This window comes from Talpa occidentalis, unplaced genomic scaffold (assembly GCF_014898055.3).
Source record: "Talpa occidentalis isolate TD23 unplaced genomic scaffold, MPIMG_talOcc4v2.1 talOcc4.12, whole genome shotgun sequence".
Lineage (NCBI taxonomy): Eukaryota > Metazoa > Chordata > Mammalia > Eulipotyphla > Talpidae > Talpa > Talpa occidentalis.
In genome coordinates, this window is record NW_023601212.1 from 70,232,923 (window position 1) to 70,254,161 (window position 21,239).

At 55.5% G+C, this 21,239-nt stretch overlaps 1 protein-coding gene across 2 annotated transcripts; it reads right to left on the bottom strand.

Moving 5' to 3' along the window:
- Positions 1–136: 136 nt before the first annotated feature.
- On the bottom strand, positions 137–20,185 carry LOC119241404 (sodium/potassium-transporting ATPase subunit alpha-2). 2 transcript variants are annotated; one of them, XM_054693539.1, is made up of 23 exons: positions 20,140–20,185; positions 15,359–15,463; positions 15,086–15,145; positions 13,494–13,697; positions 12,960–13,073; positions 12,580–12,714; positions 11,777–11,894; positions 9,986–10,254; positions 9,031–9,229; positions 8,801–8,910; positions 8,517–8,651; positions 7,650–7,839; positions 7,367–7,542; positions 5,525–5,661; positions 5,014–5,164; positions 4,742–4,910; positions 4,358–4,512; positions 3,993–4,116; positions 3,696–3,841; positions 3,333–3,463; positions 1,349–1,450; positions 1,148–1,239; positions 137–210 (listed from the first exon to the last, which is right to left on the bottom strand). In XM_054693539.1, exons 1-23 carry the CDS (start codon positions 20,143–20,145, stop codon positions 182–184), a joined length of 3,057 nt encoding a protein of 1,018 aa, XP_054549514.1. In that variant the 5' UTR covers positions 20,146–20,185; the 3' UTR covers positions 137–181. The 2 variants fall into 2 exon arrangements, with proteins under 2 accessions (XP_054549514.1, XP_037362580.1); XM_037506683.2 differs by lacking the exon at positions 20,140–20,185 and adding an exon at positions 19,894–20,022.
- Between the last annotated feature and the right edge of the window lie 1,054 nt (positions 20,186–21,239).

Here is a 21,239-nt window from a genome sequence, read left to right on the forward strand (position 1 = left end):
AGTAGGGGCAACCCCAGATTTTTTTTTTACCCATTGTCTACTTAGCCTGTCCTTGTTGCCTCATTCTCTCCATATCTTCCCCCCAATACTACCCCAGCATTGTCCACCCCTCCCCATCTCCATCCCCCAACACCTCCTGGGCACCCCATCTTCCAGAGCCTGGTTCTTCTCTCCAACGTGTTCAGTAGTAAGTCTCCTTCTCCACCCAGCCTGTCAGAGAGATTAGGGTAGGGGCTGCAGCAAAAGTTTAAAAGGAAGCACGTGACAAGTCCCCTAAGAGTTTGATGGTGAAGGCCAGGTGCGGCAAGAGGGGTAGGAGAGAAGGTGTGAAAAGGGCAGGCTGAGGGGCAGGCAGAAGCCCAGTGGGCTGAGGTCTAGATCAGGGGAAGGCGAAGTGGAGGTGCATTTGGAGATCACCTTTAGAGTGGCGACAGGCCAGAGCGTGGGAAATGCCTGCAAGGTGTTCATGGGACAAGTGGAGCCTAGAAGGGCGGCTCCAATGTGCCAGGCAGAGTGTGGCTGCTCTGGGCACTTCGCAGCCGTCAGAAATGCTGGTGTTGCGTGAAAGCCCCTACATTTTAGATATTGGGTCAATGAAAAACACATGAGCACGTTATTGGGCAGGCCAAAGCCAGCAGCCGCCGGGGACCACACTTGGTGTGGCCATGTGCTCTCAACTTTTGGCAAGTGATCAAAAATGCTTGTTGGGAAAAAGTACTGTTGGCTGCTGCCTGGGATTCAGGAGGCTTGGGCTCTAGTACCAGGTATGCCCTCCCTGCATGATGACTCTGATAAATAAGTTTTCTTCTCCCCTTCTCGTCTGTGAAACGTGCAGGTGGGACAAGATGACCTGGCAGGGCCCTCTGACTCGGATATGATTGATACTGGGTGGGGTGGGGGGGAAAGGAGTTAGGGACCAGCTGTGGGTCAGATGGGACTTAAAACTGAGAAGAGAGGGCCAGGAAGAAGGTACACAGGAGTCAGAGCTCCAAAGACCCAGACCTCAGGTTTTGAGGGCATGAAGGACTGGGATCCAGAAAGGGAGCTGGGGTCCCACATTGGAATGAGTTTGGAGTCTGGAGGTCAGCAGACAGGCAGCCATGGGGGTGCCTATATCTAGGGGGTGATTAGTGGTGGGGGGTCTTACCTCCTGGATATCGCCGCAGGATAAGCTTTCGCACCTCATCATAGATGAAGATGAGGAGGCTGTAAGGGAAGGCACAGAACCACCACGTGACCCTGAAAAAAACAAGACAGTGCTGAAGCTCAGAGGCCGGCCTGGTGGGATGACATGAAAGACTTGGCAGCCCTGACTCTAGTGGCACAGGCCCGCTGCAGAGACACTCACTTGAGCGGGTACATGCGCAGGGCCACGCCCATGCCCGGGCAGTAGGACAGGAAGGCAGCCAGCGCCGTCTCCTCCAGGAGCCCGAAAATCAGAATCTTGTTCCTGGAAAGGCAGAAGAAGGAGGGGTAGGTAGCATTGGAAGGGGGTCAGGAGGGGGAGGCCTGGGAGCCTCTGGGACAGGGAAAGGAGTGAAGCAATGTGAGGGGAGTTTGCAAAGATGCCTTCCCCAGTGCCCTTGAACACCCTTTTCTCATGCTTGGTGTAACCAAAGAAAGAAGTTATTTTCTCTGCTCACTGATTCGACCTGACGGTTGTCTAGCATGTACATTCATTCATTTAATACATGTTCCCTGTGTGCTGGATGCTGTGCTCTGTGCTGGAGAAGCTGTGTGCTACACAAGCTTCCTTTCAGATCCTCAAGCAAAGTCAACAGTGGCCCCAAGTCTGGTCTCCCCAGCAAGGGGCTCAAGCGCTTCCAGCTCTTCGTCACCCTGGCTGGTTTTTCTTTGGTTGTGGAGACTCAATAAAGAGAATGTAAGTACTCAACAAAGGGAAGGCTTGCCAGGTAGTAAGTGCCTCTATGTGTTTACGCATCAGCATAGAAAGCTGGACAGATCAGACGCTGGCAGCTTTTGGCGTCAGATAGTCTAGTCCCAGCTCTGCCACCTGCTAGCTTTTCAATGTAAGTAGAGGCCCTTGACTTCTCTTGTTTCTTCTCTGTGAAGTGCAGATTTTATCCTCATCGTAGATGATGGGAGTGAACTCTTGGAAAATTCTAGAACATGGCAAGTGCTTACTACCCCTCTGCACCTCTTTTATGGCTCAGACAGTGGTTCCCAAACTTTTCACTCCCCACGGACACACCTCTCAATTTTCCTCTTTAGAGGCCACGTTTTCATGAATTGTCTCACAAGCTGCTTTGCGAGTCAGGATGGAGTGCGTTTCCCTGGTGAAAATGAACTAATCTAAACCTATCCTGCATTGTAAACTCATGTTACCTCAATAAGAAAATAAATAAATCCCAAAATAGAAAAATAAACTAGAAATAATACACGGGCATCTAAATAGAGGGCGGATTAGCACGCGGTCACGTTGTCTTTTGATACAATTTCTTGGCTTTTGACCAAGAACGAGACTTTAGTCAGCATGGAGCCTTCCCACAGAAATGTGTGATTTCCAGACGCATTTTGAATAATGCAGACAGCATCTCGAGTGCCCGGGGCCGGGAGGTAGATGGGTATGAGGCCTGGCTGTCCTGGCTGTGGCCTTGGTGTGACTGCCCTACCCCATGGCAGATGTTTCTTTTCCACCTGCCAGCCCCACTCCCTGCACAGTGAGTTCCCAGTCCAGACTGAGCCCAGTTTCTCGGACTCTGCTCTTTGCTCTCTTCCCATTGCCTCTTCCTGGTAGTGTTTTGCCTTACTGGACTCTCCTTTGAATCTCTTTTATTTACCTGCCAGATGTCTCCGCTTCCTCTCCTAGCATCTTAAGGGTTACTAACTGCACCTGGGTTTAGCATTTCACAGCCCTCCCCCCCTCCTCCCATCCCATACTAAGAACTTGTGAAGGAACTCACTTGGGGAATGTGCCCACTGTTGCCAGTAGAAAATAAGGAGGGATGAAGCTATGTGAAGCTATGTGAGGTCGCACAGTCTGTAGATCACTAGTGCAGTGACCTGTACGCAGTAACACATGTAAGAAGGCTGTGAACCTGACCCTGAGCATGAAGGTCCCAAGATAGCAGCACCACCACCGCACAAGGGAGAGCTGTCTGCTGGTGTGCGGGCACCAGAGACCCTGGACTTGGGCTGGGCAAAGGCTAGGGTACTGTCAGTAGAGTAGAAATGGAGAGAAGAAGGGAGGGAGGGAAAAAAAGGAGTGAAGAGAGGAGGGGGAGAAAGGAAGAAATGGAGGGAGGAAGAAACGAAAGGAAGGAGGAAAGACCCAGCCCGGAGGTGGGGGTGGTGCCTGTGGGGGCGCTCACTTCATGCCCTGCTGGAAGACAGAGTTGCGGCGGGTCTTGCAGATGATGAGGTCGGCCCACTGCACCACCACGATGCTGGCAAAGAAGGCCGTGTGGCATGTGAACTCCACCACCTTCCGCTGCTCGTAGGTCTAGGGGGGCAGGGGGAGAGTGTGAGAGGAGAGGACAGGGCCTGAGGGCAGCCTGGCTCAAGCCACTGACCAACCCTGGGCACCCAGATTGCCTGAGACCGGGTCCCAGTGGCCTCTCCCACCAGGTCAGCCACACTGGTCTGCAGGATCATGGCCCACCCATCCACTCCTGTCTGGAGTGGTCCTTCAGGACACTGGTGGACCCACCCTGCCCCTCCACATCCCCACCCACCCACTCCTGTCCATAGCTGTCCTCCAGGTCATTGGTGGACCGGTCGTCCCAGTCCAGGCGGATGCCCAGCAGCCGTGAGGGCAGGAAGCCATTTTCAGCCAGGATGACAAAGTAGGTAAAAAAGCCGCCCAGCGCCTGGATCATCCCTGTTGGGGGTGGGGGCGGGGGAGGCAAAGGTATGGTCTGGTCTGAGAAAGAAGCAGCAGGGGTGGCCCCAGGGCAAGACAGTGGCCCCTACCTCCCGGGTTCATGGCCCTGGAACCTGAGGGCTCCTCCCCCAAAGCTGGGACCACTCACCAATCTGCCCATAGGCCATGCTGATGAGTCGCTCATTCACCAGCTTGTCCGTCTGTGGGTTCCGAGGCTGCCGCTTCATGATGTCGCTCTCAGCTGCCTCATAGGCCAAAGAGATGGCAGGGACCTGCGGGCAGAGGGAGCGTGGACAGTGGGCTTGGAGGGAGACACCACAGGGAGGACTCTCTGACACAATTTGACAACAGCTTATGAAGACCCCATTAACTTCCAGGCCTGTGCCTGTTGTCTCTTCGGCCACTGCTACCTGGTCACTGCCCAGTCCATCCCTCCTTCCTCCCTGTCCACCCTGCCCCTCCTGTCCACTGTGCCCACACAACGGTCTTGCTCCCTCTGCTCCCCAGCCTCACCATGTCCGTGCCCAGGTCGATGCAGAGGATGGTTACAGTGCCCAGAGGCAGGGGTATGTTGGCGATGATGAAGAGCAGGAAGGGGGTGATCTCGGGGATGTTGCTGGTCAGTGTGTACGCAATGGACTTCTTCAGGTTGTCGAAGATGAGGCGGCCTGTGGGGAGGTTCTGAGGGCATCAGGGAGATTAGAGGGCCCTTCCCCACCCCAGTGCCCGAGGCATGGCTGCCGGTCCTCCTGAGAGAGGAAGAGTGTAAATGAGGGACACAGAGGAGGCTGAGGGGTCCTTGGGGCCCCTGTTTGGCTCTAACTGGTTAAAGGGCCTCGGAAGGAGATATTTGGGTACCAGGCATCCTGGCGCCAGCCCAGCCCTGCCCCTCCTCACCCTCCTCCACGCCTGTGACGATGGAGGCGAAGTTGTCGTCCAGGAGGATCATGTCGGCTGCTTGCTTGGAGACATCAGAGCCCGAGATGCCCATGGCAATGCCAATGTCAGCCTTCTTCAGCGCGGGGGAGTCGTTCACCCCGTCTCCGGTCACCGCCACGATGGCTCCCTGGGGAGAGGATTCCAGGAGCAGGGGAATGGAGGCCCTGCCCACACCTGGCTCTCATCCAGCTCCTGCTCTGAGCCCACCCGTGCCCACCAGCCCCACTCACCTGCCGCTGACAGCCCTCCACGATGATGAGCTTCTGCTGCGGGGACGTCCGCGCGAACACGATCTCCGTGTGGTTCCGCAGGATCTCATCCAGCTGCTCCGAGTTCATGTCCTTCAGGTCGGAGCCGTGCACCACACACGCCTTGGCCTCTCTGTAGGGGGCAGTGATGCTGTGCTGGGGCCTGGTCCACTTCCTTTCCTCCTGCTGGGGGCCAAGTAGGGTCCCCAGGGTCCCAGTGCTCCTCTCCCACAACACTCAGAGACCTGTTTGCCCCATATATCTGCTAGATCCAGGCAGGCACCATTATCCCAGCCACATGCTTCGTCTCCTCCTAGAGCCACCCTTAGTCCAGAGAGGACCCAACCTGCACAGCCTGGGCACATACTTGGGATGACAGACCAGAGGTAAGGCTGAAAAGGTCCCAGAAGTGGAACCAGACACTCAGGGAACACACAGGGCTCTGGAGGAGAGGATGAGGTGATTGGGGACAGAGGTCCTACAGAGGCCTCACCTGGGGTTGACCTGGCTGACGGGGATATTGAGCCGGGCTGCAATGTCCTCCACTGTCTCATTGCCCTCGGAGATGATACCCACGCCTTTGGCAATGGCCTTGGCTGTGATCGGATGGTCCCCAGTCACCATGATCACCTGGTGAGGAGAGATGAAAGGGAAAGTAGTATAAATGTTTCCCTCTTATTCCTTTCCCAAAGTCAGGAAAAGCCAGGCTACTAGATGGTGGGGCTGATTGGTTCCAGCCAAAACAATAGAACTGTGTATGTGTGTGAGTGTGTGTGTGTGCTCCGTGTGCGTTTGGGTGTGCTGCATGCTTGGGTGTATGTGCATGTGTTCGGATATGTAAGTGCATATGAGTTTGTGTGTGTGTGTGTGTGTGTGTGTATGTACAGCTGGAAGAGACAACAAGTTGTACCAGGGGGTCATTGCTTAAATGTCTGGCATTTAAGCAAAGTCCTTCCCACTGGCCCTCGCCCAATCCCCAGGGCTCCTCTGCCACCTCCCCCACAGCCCCGGAGCAGAGACCACACTGGGTACACACTGTCCCTGCTCCTGACATGCTCTCTCTCCTCTCGCTGACTTACAAAGTATCTCTAACCTACCAGGCAGATCAAATATCAGGCTGCTGTAAAACATGATTCAGTTCTCTGAGGCTGCATTAACTGCTTCCTGTGCTGGCTCCCCGGGGTGTCTCCCAGGGTATCCCCCATGATAGTGGCCTGGGCAGGGGAGCACAGGCTTCCCAGCAGGCAACTCCTCACAGCCCCCTGCACCTCTTATGAGCACTTTATTTTGGGAAAGCTACTGACCTACAGAGTCTCCGTTGGTTTAACTTCTAATGGAGATAATGTGCCCACCTGAGAGACAAAGTGGGGTTCAGAAATCCTCCAAGTCTTCTTGTGAGGAATAGCAGGCTGCTGCTTAAACCCTGGCTCCGCCATGAACTAGCTGTGTAGCCTTGGGCAGATGACTCTGCCTCAGTTTCCCCTCTGCTGCTGTGCAGAGCACATGAAATCATGCAGGTTCAGTGTCTAGAGCAGAGCCTGGTTCGTACAGAAGCTCATGGGATGATACACTGTTTGTATCAGTTGAGGACGCACTGTTTATATTAGTTCTGATCCACGGTGAATGGATTCTGACCCACTGTGAGTGTTCAAGGACTCTAACTGCAATGGCTCCTGCCAGAAGTCAGCGTGTGTGATTGTGTGTGAGTGTGTGTGTGTGTGTGTGTGTGTGTGTGAGGCGGGGTGGGGGCGGGATGCAAGAGGGAGAGCTTTAGAGCTGCACATTGGAAACAATATAAGCTCCAAGAGGGAAGGGACTGTTGTTTGTGGGTCCCCAGCTCCGTGCCCGGTGCCCGGTGTGTAACTGGAAGACAGTAGCTGGTGAAGAACAAAAGGAGCTCAGAGGCGGGTAGTCACTGAGAGGCAATTGCACTTGGACCAGAGAACCTGGGTGAGGTGTGTGGGCTGAGGCCTGGAGTCAGGCCAGGGGGTCCTGGAGAGTGAGTGGGTGCAGACAGGAGCCTGCGAATCCCATCCCAAATAGGCAGAGAGAGTGGGCAGTAGATGGGAAGGCAGGACACCCTGATGTCCAAGATGGGAGCCACATCAACTTATAGTCAGAGGAGCTGTGTCTGGAGTGGAGGTGGGGCCGGGGGAGGCTGGGCATGGGAGATGGGTCACTGAGCACAGGAGACAGGGTGAGAACACCAGGGTGGACTTTACCTTCCCTGACAGAGGAACAGCCTTGTTCAGCAGGAAAGGGACTCTAGCCCCTACAACCGTATGACCTTGAGTATTTGGGGGAGAGGATGGAGGAGAGCAGGGGTGAGCAGTACCTTGATGCCTGCACTCCGGCACTTGCCCACAGCATCAGGCACGGCTGCCCGGGGAGGGTCAATCATGGACATGAGCCCCACAAAACACAGCTTCTCGGTGGGAAAGTTCAGCTCATCTGTGTCAAATTTGAATCCCCGAGGAAACTTCCCAGATGGCAGATTCAGTTGGCAGAACCCTGAAGGGGTCAGAAGGAAGGGATGAGAGCAGGAAGTGGCTGCCTAGACCCCAGGGGAGAGGTGAGGTTGGGGGCCCCTCTCAGCCTTACTCCGGCTCTGTCCTCACCCAACACACGCTCTCCCAGGCCTCCCAGCTCCATGTAAGCATTCTGGAAGGCATCCTGCATCTCTTTGTCCAAAGGGATTTCCTTGCCCTGCACCAGGATAGAGGAGCAGCGGTCCAGGATGCGCTCTGGAGCCCCCTTCATCACCAGCACGTAGCTCTGAGGGCTGTCTTCTCGCTCGTGGATGGACAGCTAGAGAGAGGGCAGAGGTTAGAGAGGGACCCATGGTGCCTGGTGCCCAGCATGGACCCAAGACAGAGCAGAGATTGGTTAGGAAACCACTCTCATAAAAACAGGCCCGATCCATGAACGATGGTCAACAGAGGGTCGTCTTCTGTACAGGTGCTCGGACCTCACAGTCCCAACCCCAAACCTCACAGTCCCAAGAGTCACCTTCTGGAAGATATTCATCACTCAGCAGCACTCAGTTAAGATGGATGCTATGCTTGGGGCTTAACAGCACACAACCACCAACACACACACACACAGGCCTCAGGGGGGCTTTACTCCACAGCTTATATAGAATAGTCAACGCTGCACACTCAGCACCTAACAGGTCCCCACAGGCTGAGAACCTTCCGGGTGTGGTCCAATTGAACAGGATGGAAGGAAGGTTTGGGGACCTGGACCAGAGGATGGGGTACTCTGTAAAGAAGCACCCAACGGCAGACAGATTGTCATAGGGAATGAAAATCCAGAGTAAGGGGATGATTGCATCCAGACCTGGTCCCCAAATTGCCCCAGGGTGAGGCAGTGTGAGGGAGCATGCCCCTCAGATGCCCCCTCTTCTCCTATTGGCAATACCCCTTTGGTTTGTGTGCCCTTCATTTCTGGGTCTGGCACTTTCCTCATCCCAGCAGCCCACAGACCTGGTACTTGTTGGTGGAGTTGAAGGGGATCTCTGCCACCTTGGGGTTCCTGTCCCTCATCTTCCTCACGGAGCCGCAGGACAGCTCGATGCACTTGAGCAGAGCCGACTCGGAGGCATCTCCAGCTGTGTCCCGCTGCCAGAGGGGGGGGGGTCAAATGTCACAGTGGGCCGAAGGGAGTGTGCACTGAGGAGCAGGTCAGAGAGCTCCTCCCAAACCCCACAAGGTTCAGAGGGGAAGACAGGCACAGCCAGCTGAGCTGGCATGCAGACACCCCATCCTACCTTGGACACAGAGATGTTCTCCTGGCCGGCCTTGAAGACAGCTCGGTTGCAGAGACCAGCAATGCGGGACAGGGCCGTCCAGGTGGGGGAGCGCTTGTCAAAAGTGGCCCCTGGCAGGACATGAGGGAGATCCGAGCTAGCTCACCTCAGAGCCCTCCGGTCACTCCCCTCAGCCCACCAGGGCATGCCTGAACCCCTGCAGGCCCCTCAGTCCCAGGGCACCCAATCACCAGACTGATCTTCTGTGGTGTCGGCCTCGTGGATCTGGTTGTCAAACCACATGTGGGCGACAGTCATGCGGTTCTGGGTGAGGGTGCCTGTCTTGTCCGAGCAGATGGTGGACGTGGACCCCAGCGTCTCCACCGCCTCCAGGTTCTTCACCAGGCAGTTCTTGCGCGCCATGCGCTTGGCCGTCAGCGTCAGACACACCTGTCAGGAGGGGAGGATGAAAGGCCCAGTCTGCACTGGGGACATGCATGATCTTATCCAGACCGTGGCTCTATCCCTCCTCCCTCCTTCCACCCCACAGAAGACAGCACCCGTGGGACCTGAATGTGCTCTGTGTGAGTGGTGAACTGAGATCATGGGTGTATATTTAGGTGATAAGTGAAGTAGGGGATTGAAGATTTTTGTATGAGTCCTACTAAGAAGGGCGCTGGGCCCAGGAGGGGAGGGGCTCAGTCAGGGGAAAGGGAAGACCAGGAAGCTGCAGCTGAGAACTGGGATGGGGATGTGGGGGTATTAGGGGGACACACCACAGGAGACTGAGGAGAAGAGAGCCAGGAGAGGGACACATCATAGCAACCAAGGAAAGAATCTGGGAGGCTGGTTAGGAGTATCTATTTCAGCTGCAGAGTTAAGGATGACTGCCGGGAAAAGGTCACTGGATTTGCTAGTTAGTCACTGGTGACCCTTGAAAGCCTTCACAGGAGAGGCTCCAGATGGATGGGGGTGAGCGGCCCACGAGGAAGGCCACCAGAAAAATTCCAGGAGAGAGACTGAGTGCTGAGCATGACCCAGCAGAGTAGCTCAGGCTCACACCCAGAGCCATGTATTTGTTACTTGAGAGTGTGACATGGTTTCAGGGGCCAGAAGTAAAAGACTTGCTGTGCAGCTATGTGTCTCTGTCACTTTTGAGGAGATGTGGCAGGACCGCCCTGGTGGCTCCTCAGCCTGACCACTCACGGTGACAGTGGCCAGCAGCCCCTCGGGCACATTGGCCACGATGATGCCAATAAGGAAGATGACCGCCTCCAGCCAGCTGTAGCCCAGGATGAGGGAGAGCACGAAGAAGGAGACACCCAGGAAGACGGCCACCCCCGTGATGAGCTGGATAAAGTGCTCGATCTCCATGGCAATGGGCGTCCGGCCCACCTCCAGGCCTGAGGCCAGGGTGGCGATGCGGCCCATCACTGTCCGGTCACCTGTGGCGATTACGATTCCCCTGGCAGTGCCTGGAACACAGAGAGGACACCAGGCTAGGTATGCTGGGGGCCCAGGACTGAGGCTCCCCTCCTTCCTGGGAAAAGAAAGTGGCACAGGTAAGGGAGTCAGACTCAGACCTGGAGGCTGCTCTCCCTGCGCAGTACCCGCCTGGCTAAGTCCCTGCATGGAGCACCCGTCCCAGACTCCATGTGACAGCAGCTAATGGTCTCTTCTAGTTGGGCCTAGAATAAACTCAGAGTTCAAACTGAGGAGAGTCAATAAATGAAATTAAAATACTGCCTACAGTATTTCAGTAAAATCAATGTCACGCTTGTTATCATCCTGAAGCACATTATGAACGCAAGAAAACACTAATGGATTTTCTTGCCCAGGTTAGGCATGAGTCTCTACGGAAGAACCAGGCAATCACTGACCCTGATGGGGACACTTAAGGCCCCGGGGGAGGGGGAGCGTGTGTGAGCTGGAACAGCAAGCCTGGGTCCGAATCCAGTTTGTGTTCCTGACTAGGTTTTGTAGTAAGTGAGTGAGACCTGTGCTACAGCTAGACCCATGCCTGGCACATAGTAGGCCCTCAGCAAATGTTATCTCTGTTCATTTCCTCTCCAAATTTAAATGTCAATTCAGAATAAGTAATTCAAATATTTTACCAGGCATATTTACCAGTTGTGGGAAATGTAGAGCAAATTACAGAATCTCTACATTAAAAATTTAGGAAATGTAATGTGTTGTGGCTCTCATTGTAATTCCAATTTGCTGAAGGAGGGAAAGCCCAGAGAAACATAATGCACCCCAGAGAAAGGAGGAGGAGGGACAGGAGGAGGGCACAGGCCTCCTAGGCCCCTTTCAGAGCCTTCTCTCTCCCACTCCTCTCATGCCTCCTCCACACCAGCCCCCACCTGGCTCCCAGGCATGACCCTCAGGGCCACAGTGGGTTTTAGTTGGACCCCTGCTGTTGGGAGGCAGCTCTTCTAGAACTAGAAAGCGAGTGGGGAAGCAAACGGGGCAGTCTGTGAGGGACCAGTCAGCTCTTTTATCGACTCACAGACCCAAGTGAGGCTCAAGGAGGGCTCAAGTGCTCCCCTGGCCTGGAGCCTTCCTCACCTCCCCCGTCACAGCTTAAGGGTGAGAGAGGGATGCCCAGTCCCAGAACTGGAGAGATGGGTGCATCATAGACCAGAGTCCAGACTCGAGGCCGGCTTGGGCTTGTGCATGTGTGTTCACGAGTGTGTGTGTACATGCGTGTGTAGGGGGCCTTGAGCCAACCCCTAAAAGCTTTGGAATCACCCAGAATTGGGGTAGACAGAATAGAGATGCTCCCATGGGGAGGTGACTTTTCCATGGAGTTGGGCTCCCCCAGCCAATACCCTGCTATGGGGGGGCAGTTATTTTGAAATATTCAGACTCTGATCCCTCAGCTCACTCCTCCGGCAGGGCTCTTGAGACATAGTACAACACATAACCCACTCCCGTCTGGTAGTCCATCACCATCCCCAGCAAGCCCCCATTGTGCTGAATGAGGTTGCTGTTCACCTTCCACGCAGTTGGTGGAGAAGAAGCAGATGTTGCGGGTCTCCAGGGGGTTCTCATGGGTGAACTCAGGGGATCGGGTCTGGGGCTCAGACTCTCCTGTGAGGGACGAGTTGTCCACCTGAGGAAGAAGGGGTGTGGCCGTCAGGCGGGCAAGCACACAGGAGCAGACGCAGCTGTCTCCTGCTTCTGACCGCTCTCAATCTCCCTGACCCAAAATTACACTTGCCCTCATCACATATTTATAGCATTACTCAGCTATTGTCCCTGCACTGGCTGGAAACCTGGCTCTTACTGGCTTCTTATGTGACCTTGGGCTTGTTACTCAACCAACAGAGCCTCCTTTGACGGGTCTGTAAAATGGGAATGTGGCCAGAATCTCTGCATCGCACAGCTACAGGGGGCGTCACCAGCCCTGTTGTCTGTGACAGTGGCACCTCTTAGGGCAGTGCCTAGCACAGCCTGTGTGGCCATGCACAGCAGCCCTGCTTGATTACAGCCTCCTGCAGAGTTAGATTTGACAGCATCTGTGAATGTACATTAGTGCTGACAGGTCATTGGTACTCAGTCTGTGGTTGCTGTAAAGTGGGTATTAGAGAAATCCACCGGGACAGGGTCCTCCCAGCACAGGATGCAGAGCCTTGCACAAACGCCACATGTAAACATGTAAACGAGTTTTGACTTGGGAGGTGTGTGCCCGGGGCTGGCATTTGGGCCGGAGTCTCCCAATCTTTAGAGCTCTAGCTGGCACCCTCCCCTCTGTGCAGCCTGCTCTGACCCAGCCAGTGGCTCTGCAATCCCCTCACCTTGCAGCCATGTGAGGAGATGATCCGGAGGTCAGCGGGCACACGGTCTCCTCCCTTCACCTCCACCAGGTCTCCTACCACCACCTCCTCTGCGTTGATCTGCATCTTCTCTCCCTCCCGCACCACAAGGGCTTGCTGTGGAAGGGCGTAGGCGCTCAGAATGTGCTCATGTCCACCCCTTCCTTTCTCTCCTGCTGGCCCCACCATTCCTCTAACCCCCCAAGTAAGGCGAGAAACCCTGCGCCCTCAGCCACAAACCCAGATCCTGATGGGAGAGCAGAAAGGCATCTTGGCTCATGACCCATTCCCAGCACACAGGGCTGAGAAAGGGAGCTGGACTCTCCCAGGAACTGATGCCCAGCCTAGGACCCACCAGCTACCTGAGGCACCATGTTCTTGAAGGAGTCCATGATCTTGGAGCTCTTGGCCTCCTGATAGTAGGAGAAGCAGCCAGTGACGATGACCACAGCTGCCAGCACCACACCCAGGTACAGCTGGTGAGGAGATAGAGTTAGAGAGACCTGCCCTCTCCCAACCTGGAGGGGGCTGCCACTCACCCCAGTGTCAGTGTCACCTGTCTGACCAGAAGAGGAAAGTGTTCTCCAACCTCGCCCTCCTAATCCCAACCTCCTAAGGTGGCCGTCTGAGGGACAACCCTGACTAGAGCTTCTCTCCGGGGCCAAAGGGGAAGTCTACTTGCGTACAAAGGAACGGAGATAGGCTGCCTCAGTTATGAGTGATTTCAAGTGCGTGTGCATGTGCGTGTATGAGTGTGCAGATACACAGAGAAGGTACACAGAGATCAGCTTAAGGAGCAGAACGGCCTGTGGGACTGGGCTGTTCCCTGCCCCCAGCCATATGGGAGCTTTGAGGTTGGGCAGTCACGGGCTGGCTGACCCTGCGTGCTGGCTCACATTGTCATTGGATGGCTCATCCTCCATGGCAGCCTGGATGCCGTAGGCCAGGAAGCAGAGGATGGCCCCAATCCACAGCAGGATGGAGAACCCCCCGAAGAGCTGGCGACAGAACTTCACCCACTCCGGGGTTGTCGGGGGTGGAGTGAGGGCGTTGGGGCCGTCCCGAGCCAGAATGTCCTGGGCCCGCTGGTTGGTGAGGCCCTGAGGGAGGAAAAGAGAGGGTGAGAGGCACATCCAGATCCAACCAGTCCTACCCCACCACGCATCAACTCCTTGGCAGGGAGAGACATCCAGATGGAGAGAAAACTGCATGTGTGGAAGAAGGGCCGGCCAGGAGAGGGCCCTAGGGGAGGTGACCTTGTGGTGTGTTGTTGGAGTCCCTGAAGGTTGGGGGAGGGTTTGACTATGTCCCCATCTCTGCTTGTCACAGAATTCACACCCATTTTGGCTGGGCCACCAGCTCCTCCTGAGGCAACCCGGGTAAGACTGCCTGGAAGACATCTTGCTTAGCTCCCCCCAGCTTCCTTCAGCAGTCCCCTTCCCCAGGCACCCCAAAGGATCCCCGTGTTACCGACCCTCAGTGTTACATCAGCTTTGGAGGCCATCTGTCACTTTGCCCAGCAGGCATGGCCTGGCTTGTTCCCCAGTCTTCAGGGTTCTACCCAACCTTGCACCCCCTCAGAAGGTACCAGAGCTGCCCTCGCCCTGCTGCATGACAGCCCAGCATCTGCGCCCTTTCTGCCGCTAGACTGAACCCCGTCAGCAGTCACTTCTGATTGATCTCTCTGCCTGCCACTCATTTATTTAATACATGTGCATCGAGCACCTACTGCATACCAGGCTCTATGTCAGTTCTGTGGTCCAGAGAAGGATGGACAAGACACCCCCCCCCCCACCACCGGCCAAGTCCCCACCTGTGGAGTATGTGATCTTACAGGGTGGCACAATGATAGAGGTTATGCCAGATGGTGAAAGGGTTATTTAGGGAACTAAAGCAAGAAGAAGGGGGCATAGAATTGTAGGAGACGGACCGGGAAGGTTTGCAGGAGGGGGTTTCCACCCACAAAATCCGTGATTAATGATTTATTTTTCAAAATGACAGACTTAGCAATCTGACTGTGCCACTGTGGTGATGTGACCTTGGAAGCTACTCCCCATTGTGGGGCTTCTTGCTCAAATGAGTAGCATGCAGCCCCTCCTCCCCAGCAGGGGTAAGGACTGGAGACGCATGTGTGACGTCCAGCACGGGGCTGCCGTGCAAAGCGGGCCCAGCACAGAGCCGTGGGCACAGTGACAGGCTCGTACCACTGAGCAGCTCTGCAAGAGGTTGTGTGTTGCTGAAGCTGCTTGGAGCAGGGAAGAGCCCTGCCTGGGGGCCCTCTGGGGTCCTGGCCTCCTGGTACATGGGTGAAGAGCTACCGACCAGGAGGCAGGGCTCTGGGCTCTAGTTCTGTCTCTGCCATCAGCCAGTCCTGCCTGGGCCTCAGCGTCCTCATCTGTGAAGGGTTGTGCTGCAATTCTAAGGTTCCTCTGCCCTGGTGCTGTGGGGATCTTGTACCTCTTCTTGCCTGCCCAGGACCCCTACTCACCTTGGACAGGTCCACTTGGTATTTGCGGCCCAGCTCGTCCAGGGACAGCTTGTGGTCATCCTGGAGAAGGGAAGTCACTTTACTCTGGGGAAGGAGGCTGGCTGTGTCTAGAATGTGCATGAGGGGATGGCGGGGTTGGGGTCGGGGGGAGTGCTGGCATAGGGGTGAGGCGAGGAGCAGGGGTGGGCAAGAGCCTCTCGGGTGCACTGGGCTGCAGGGCAGCTCTCCCAGTCCAGGCCCCTTCATGGCCGCTGGGCAGGCTGTGGCGCTCACCATGACCACCTCCTTCTTCAGCTCGTCCAGCTCTTTCTCTTTCTGTTTCTTCTTGCCACCCCCATTCTCCGCAGTGGTGGCTGCAGGCGAGTACTCGCGGCCAGCCTACAAGAGGAAGGGAGTGTACAGAGAGTCAGGGAGGACAGAGGCTGGAGCCTCTCCTTCCCCTGGACAGTGGGGAATTGGGACACTAGAAGTGAAGGCAGTGAGAGTCCAGGGGGTTGGAGGGCGGTGGGATCCCAGCCCCTCAGCTTGCAAGCTACTGGCAGAGCTGTGAGTTCTATGCTTGCATTTTGGGGGACACTGAGGGGCTGGGGACTCATAGTTCCCACCCTGAGCTGTTTAATAGTTCTGCTAAGATTCCGTTTGTTGAAAGAAGCCTGCTGCTAAATAGGGCTCAAACAAAGCAAACAAACTACATCCTAGGCTATTTAGAATTCTGGAAGGGAGTGGCCAGGGTTGGGGTGGTTGGGGGAGTGGCAGGGCCCTGTAGGAGCGTCTTTGTACCAACATCTTGGCTACTTTACTCTCAGAGGAGCACAGACAGTTAGGGATTTGGGGGTACATAGGTCTGGGGAGTCAGGGGTCAGGACAGGGACCTGTCTGGAGGGCAGTGGCAGCTACAGATCTGACTGTGGGGAAATAGACTCAGCAGGGCTCAGACTTCGAGAAGCCAGGAGATGAAGGGTCAGAGCAAGTCCAGGAAGTGGGGTCATGGTGTGCTGGGAACCTTGTCCATCCTGCTGGTGGCGGCCCCACTACTGGACAAGAGGCAGTTTGCAAGACTCAAGGCCCCAAGAACAATTGGACAAAAAGGGAGCCAGGTCCCATTTGTCAAAAAAAAGCAGAAACTATCTCTGAGAGTAAATCTAAAACTAAAATTCATGTCATTCTTGGGTCCAGGCATTCCTGGGTCTCTGCTGAAGTTGGTAACAGTTTTAACTGGACCCCCTTGAGCCCCTGTGCTCCCTTCTATTTCAGAGTCTATGGTCTCCTGGACCCAGGTTTCCAGGCCTCACAGGGAACTTTCGGGGAAGAGGGCAGGAAGCTCTCCTTGCAGGGGGAGGCTGTCCTGGGAAGACAGGACAGCAGGGGCTGTGGAAGGCCTGGAGACAGTGTCCTCCCTCTTCCTGCAGACAGAGGGACATCCATCCTTGTCCTGGAGGGCTGCTCCGATCTGTCCCTGAGCCCCAATTTCTCCACTGAGCCCTAAGGGCTGCTTAGGTTTTCAGGAATGAGCTACACTATACTAGACTTTGTTTTTGCCATAGAATGAATATCTGGGCATTATCTACAGCCAAGCAGTTTGTTGTTTTGGGGTTTTGTTTGTTTGTTTGCAGAATAATGCAGTTTTAAAAATCTTTTTTAAAGAGCAGTTTTACCTTCACAGCGAAATTGAGCAGAAAGTACAGAGTTCCCACATGCCCCCTGCCCCCACATACAGCCTCCCCCACCATCAACACCCATCCCAACAACACTGCCACCAACACCCCCACCAGATGGTGCATTTGTAACAATTGATGAACCTACGCTGACTCATCATAACCACGCCAAGTCCACAGCTTACACCAGCGTCACTGATGGTGCTGTACATTCTATGGGTTTGACAAATGTGCCCATTATAGTATCATCCAGAATAGTTTCACCGGCCTAAATGCCCTCTGTGCGCTGGGGTGAGGCATTTTTCCCCCACCAATGAGTCAGGAGCAGTCCCAGGAATGTGGCCGCTGCCCTGGACAAGAAAAATCAGGAACTCAGCACACGGAGACGGTGAAGTCTGAACGTGAGATTACCGGGGTGTGGGAGAGGAGCACCCCAGTGAACACCCCGGTGGACCATCGTGCCCTGGACACTGGCCATGTAAAAGGATGCCTTGAGAGGTGGCCTGAGCGCTCCTCCCAGCAGGGTGACCAGTGGTTCTAACATTTGCTTCCGCATGAGGCGTCCTGAATCAAGTGTGCTTTCGGCTTCCTAAGGCCTGCCATTTTGGGGACACTGAGGCTCTGTCTTTGGGGGCTGGGAGGTGGGGGCAATGGGCCGAGAAGTGAATGAGGGCAGCAAAGGGATGCAGGCAAGACATCAGACAGAGCATTTCAGTGTGACCCGTAGGAGCTCCCAGGAAGAAACAGGCCAGGGCATTCAGAGAGGAAGGGGCTGCCGCTGGGGGCAAGGAAACAGTGTTCTGAGAAGTCCTGAACATCAGACGTGAAATAAAATTCGTGGAGATTAGACTAGAAAGCATGGTTAACAAACACCTCCACCCCACAGACGTTGGTGTACTGGATGGCAGCTGAGCTAAGCAGCTCCATGCAGCACCCCTGCTCTAGGCTTCCACCCGGGTGTCCTGCGAGCGAGCTGGACACACTGCCCTTCCCCCTCCTCCTGTCCTGGCAGGGATCTCAGACTCTGCGGCCAGGAGCCTGCAGAGATTTGGGGCCAGCGGGCTGCCCAGGCAAGAAAGAAAGAGAGGAAGCAAGGACCCCCTCCTCTTCCCTCCCCAACCACAAGTCCCCCTCTCCGGTCTTGAATGCTGGAGAACAGAGAGTTCTTTCTGAGAAAGCTAGAGGCTGGGACAGAGTAAGGGCAGCTGGAAAACAGCCAGTGCCCCCCCTCCTTCTCCAGCATCTCAGTGGCAGCTGGAGCAGGCTGGGCTCCCTCCCACCGCGTCTCTCCCCCAGCTCCCACGCTGCCCTTCATGGTCACAGGGTGATGGGTGGCATTAGGCCTTGTTCTGGAGCAAAGACTGGGGGACAGGGATGGGAGGTTAAATGAATCCTACACCAGGATGTGGGTGGGAGTGCTTTCTTCAGGGGTCCCTCCGGCAGCTGAACTCTCAGCTTCATCCTGCAGATCCCACTTTCCCCAGTGTCTCTGCCCCAACAACCAGATATGTTTCCAGCTGCTGTCGCTTCACCTGCTGCTACCGGGGGGTGGAGGTAAAGAGTCTTCAGGGATGTTGAGGGCGAGTGTCCACCCCACTAGGTTTCCCCTGAGAAGTCAAGGTCAGGTCACACCCCAAGCAGGACCTCCCAGGCAGATAGCACAGGTCCACCCTGTTCCAAAGTGGAGCAGGGCAGAGGCCATCTGCCTGCCTTCCTTCTGTGGCCGTGGGGTAGCAAGGCTCAGCCTGGCCTTTCTCAGAGGTCCTGTGCTTCAACTGGGTTCCCCTCTCTCTGGGGGAACACGAGAGGTCAAGGTGCGGCGTAAGGTGCGCAAACAGGATATTTTCCCACAGTGGTGACCTTTTCCTCTCTGGAACCCACACCTCACAGACAGCACCAATGGGCAACTCAGACTCTCATCCCCCCACACACCCATGCTCACACACAGTGACATCCATGCTCATGGACAGAAATATCCATGCTAATCCATGCTTGAAATTATGGAGCTTACAAACTCGCCTGCTGAGACACGACACAGGTGCCCATCGGTGGATATTCCTGCCAACTCCAGCCTAAGGCGAGCGCACAGGCCGGGCGCACACATGCACACTCATATAGACACACACACATGCATTCACACACTCCACACACATACACACATATACACACCGGTTCTATTTATAGCTCCCACCGTAGCTCAGGAACCCTGGTGTCCAAGCTGAGAGTTTTCCCAGCTGCTAAACTCGTTGCAATAACAAGTCCTTGCCTGACCCCTCCAGGCCCAGAAACTACCCCCCAGGTTCCCGCGGGCACCCACTTTATTCAGCACCCTCACCGCTGCCCTGCCCCTCCAGCGCTCCACAAAAGGAAAACAGTCAGGCAGTATGTAGAGGGACTGGGTCACTTTTCTCCATATGGAAATTTCATTTCCAAGAATTCAAAGCCCTGTCCCTGCCCCCTCAGTGGCTGTTAATCTTCCCTTTGGCATACCCAGCTGCAGAGTGCCCAGAGTGGGTGGGCTGGGGGTACAGGCAGCTCTCACCAGCTCTGGGAAAGTCCTCAAAGTCCATGGCCCAGAGCCTGAAGACAGCACTGCCGGGACATCTGGAGGGGTGCTGGGCTCGGCCTCTCTTCCTCCCCACACCCCTCCCAGCCATCTCTGGACCTTGGGGCCCCAGGCTGGTGTTGGGAAGGTGCTAAGTGGCTCAAGGGCAAATGCTCCCTGTGACTTAGACCCCCAGGCTCTCAGCTGAGACTCTCAGGGGAGCGGTTCTTTTCCCGGAGAGGTGAAGAGGGAGGATTAGCAATACCAAGAGTCCCTCCACCTGGGAGATTGGAGGTGCAGTAAGGAGGAGGGAGGTGTGGGACTGGTCAGTGGGAGGAGCAGGGATGCAGGTGCAGGGAGGTGGAGGGAGAGCAAAAGGATTATGTGTGGCTTTAGGGCAGGTTGTGGGGGTGAAGAGAAGAGCATGTGGATGTGTCAGGCATTTGTAGCTAAGACTTAGCTCCCAGTTCAAACCATTCCACTCGGTCAGCGTCCGCCCCCTCCCTCCACATCCCATCCCACCTCATCCTTACTGCTTGCCCACCTCCCTCACCTCTGGAGAACCCCAGCTCCTCCCTATAAAAATACCTACTCTTGGGGGTACTCACCCCGCGGCCCATCTTGGGGCAGAGTGGCTGAGGGGCCTAGACAGGAGAGGTCACCAGAGGCTCTCAAGCCCACACGCCAGCCTGGGACTCTGGAGACCCCGGCAGACAGACAGAGAGGGCTGAGCAACAGGGTAGCTTTAAATAGGTCCCTCTCCCCTCTCCCCCGCCTTCCCCTCCTCGGAAAGAAACGTTTGTTGAAACAGGATCCCTGAGGACTCCTCCCCTCCCGCCCCTGAAGCAACTGGCCTGCATGGTCCGTTGTCCTGCTGAGTGCTCCCCCTTGGCTCCCTTCAAACTCCCTCTGCCCATGGCAGCCACTACTCAGGGGAAAGGAAGGGGAGGGCTGGAAATGGCCCTGAGTGGGGCAGAGGGGGCCGGCCTCTCAGCATCCAAAATGCAGAGGACACGTGGTCTGACCGGGCCTTTTGTTTTCCTGGTGAGGAAACTGAGGTCCAGAGATTAAACAATTTGAGCTGATAAAACAGAACCAGACTCAGGCCTGAGTCCACATCCAATCTCCCAGAGAAAGAATCAGAGACTGTTCCTCTACTGTAGAAGGTGTGGGGGTGCTGAAGCCAAAGAAGCTAGTGTGGGAGCCCAGGGCCGCTGTGTATCTGAAGAACTGTGGAGGAGGTCCTGTGAGAGCCAAAAGGGGCTCAAGAGGGAACAAGAAGTCAGGAGACAGAGGGGAGAGGGTCTCTCAACCTTAGTTGCTACCTTTCTAGTCTGAGGATCAGTACTCCCGGGGATGAAGGAGGTAGCCTGGAAGGGACGACCCGGCAGGCATCCACATGACACCTCTGGGCCTTGTTCCCCTTGCTACTGTGTTACTGAGTGAACACACCCATCATTCTGACAGCTCTAGGCTGAATCCATGTCTGGGTTTGGTGGGAAGGAGAGGGGAAGCAACTCTTAAGAGGTATGTGGAATCCCTGTTGTAAGGGGACCAGGTTACAGTGAGTTAGAGAGGAAGACATGGCCTCCCCACTGCAGTGCGCTAGACCTCCTCAGACAGAGAAGGCAGCAAAGGAGAAGCTGGAGGCCGGACTGGGGGGCTGCATGTGGGGGTAGTATCTGTAACCCCATACCAATTGGAAGCAAGGGCAAAAGAGATGGCCTGGAAAAGGACATTGGGCCTAGGGGTGTTACTGCTATTCATTTGATGAAAAAAACCAAGAATGGGATACAGAAAGGAAGGGAAAACCGGAAGGGTTGAGAGAGGAGATGAAATCCTGCCCCTTTCTTCTGGGAGCAGCCAGGATGGGACTGTCTAGGGGTGTCCCCGTTTCTCTGGGCACAGAGATGCAATGGCTGCAAGCCAGTGGAATGGGGGCAGGTCTGAGAGC

Excerpts from the sequence above, each read along its gene's own strand:
- LOC119241404 (XM_037506683.2), bottom strand. Across the intron at positions 15,146-15,358 it reads TGAAGAAGGAGGTGGTCATG|GATGACCACAAGCTGTCCCT; the intron begins GTGAGCGCCACA and ends TCCCTTCTCCAG. Across the intron at positions 12,715-12,959 it reads TCAAGAACATGGTGCCTCAG|CAAGCCCTTGTGGTGCGGGA; the intron begins GTAGCTGGTGGG and ends GCCCTTCCACAG.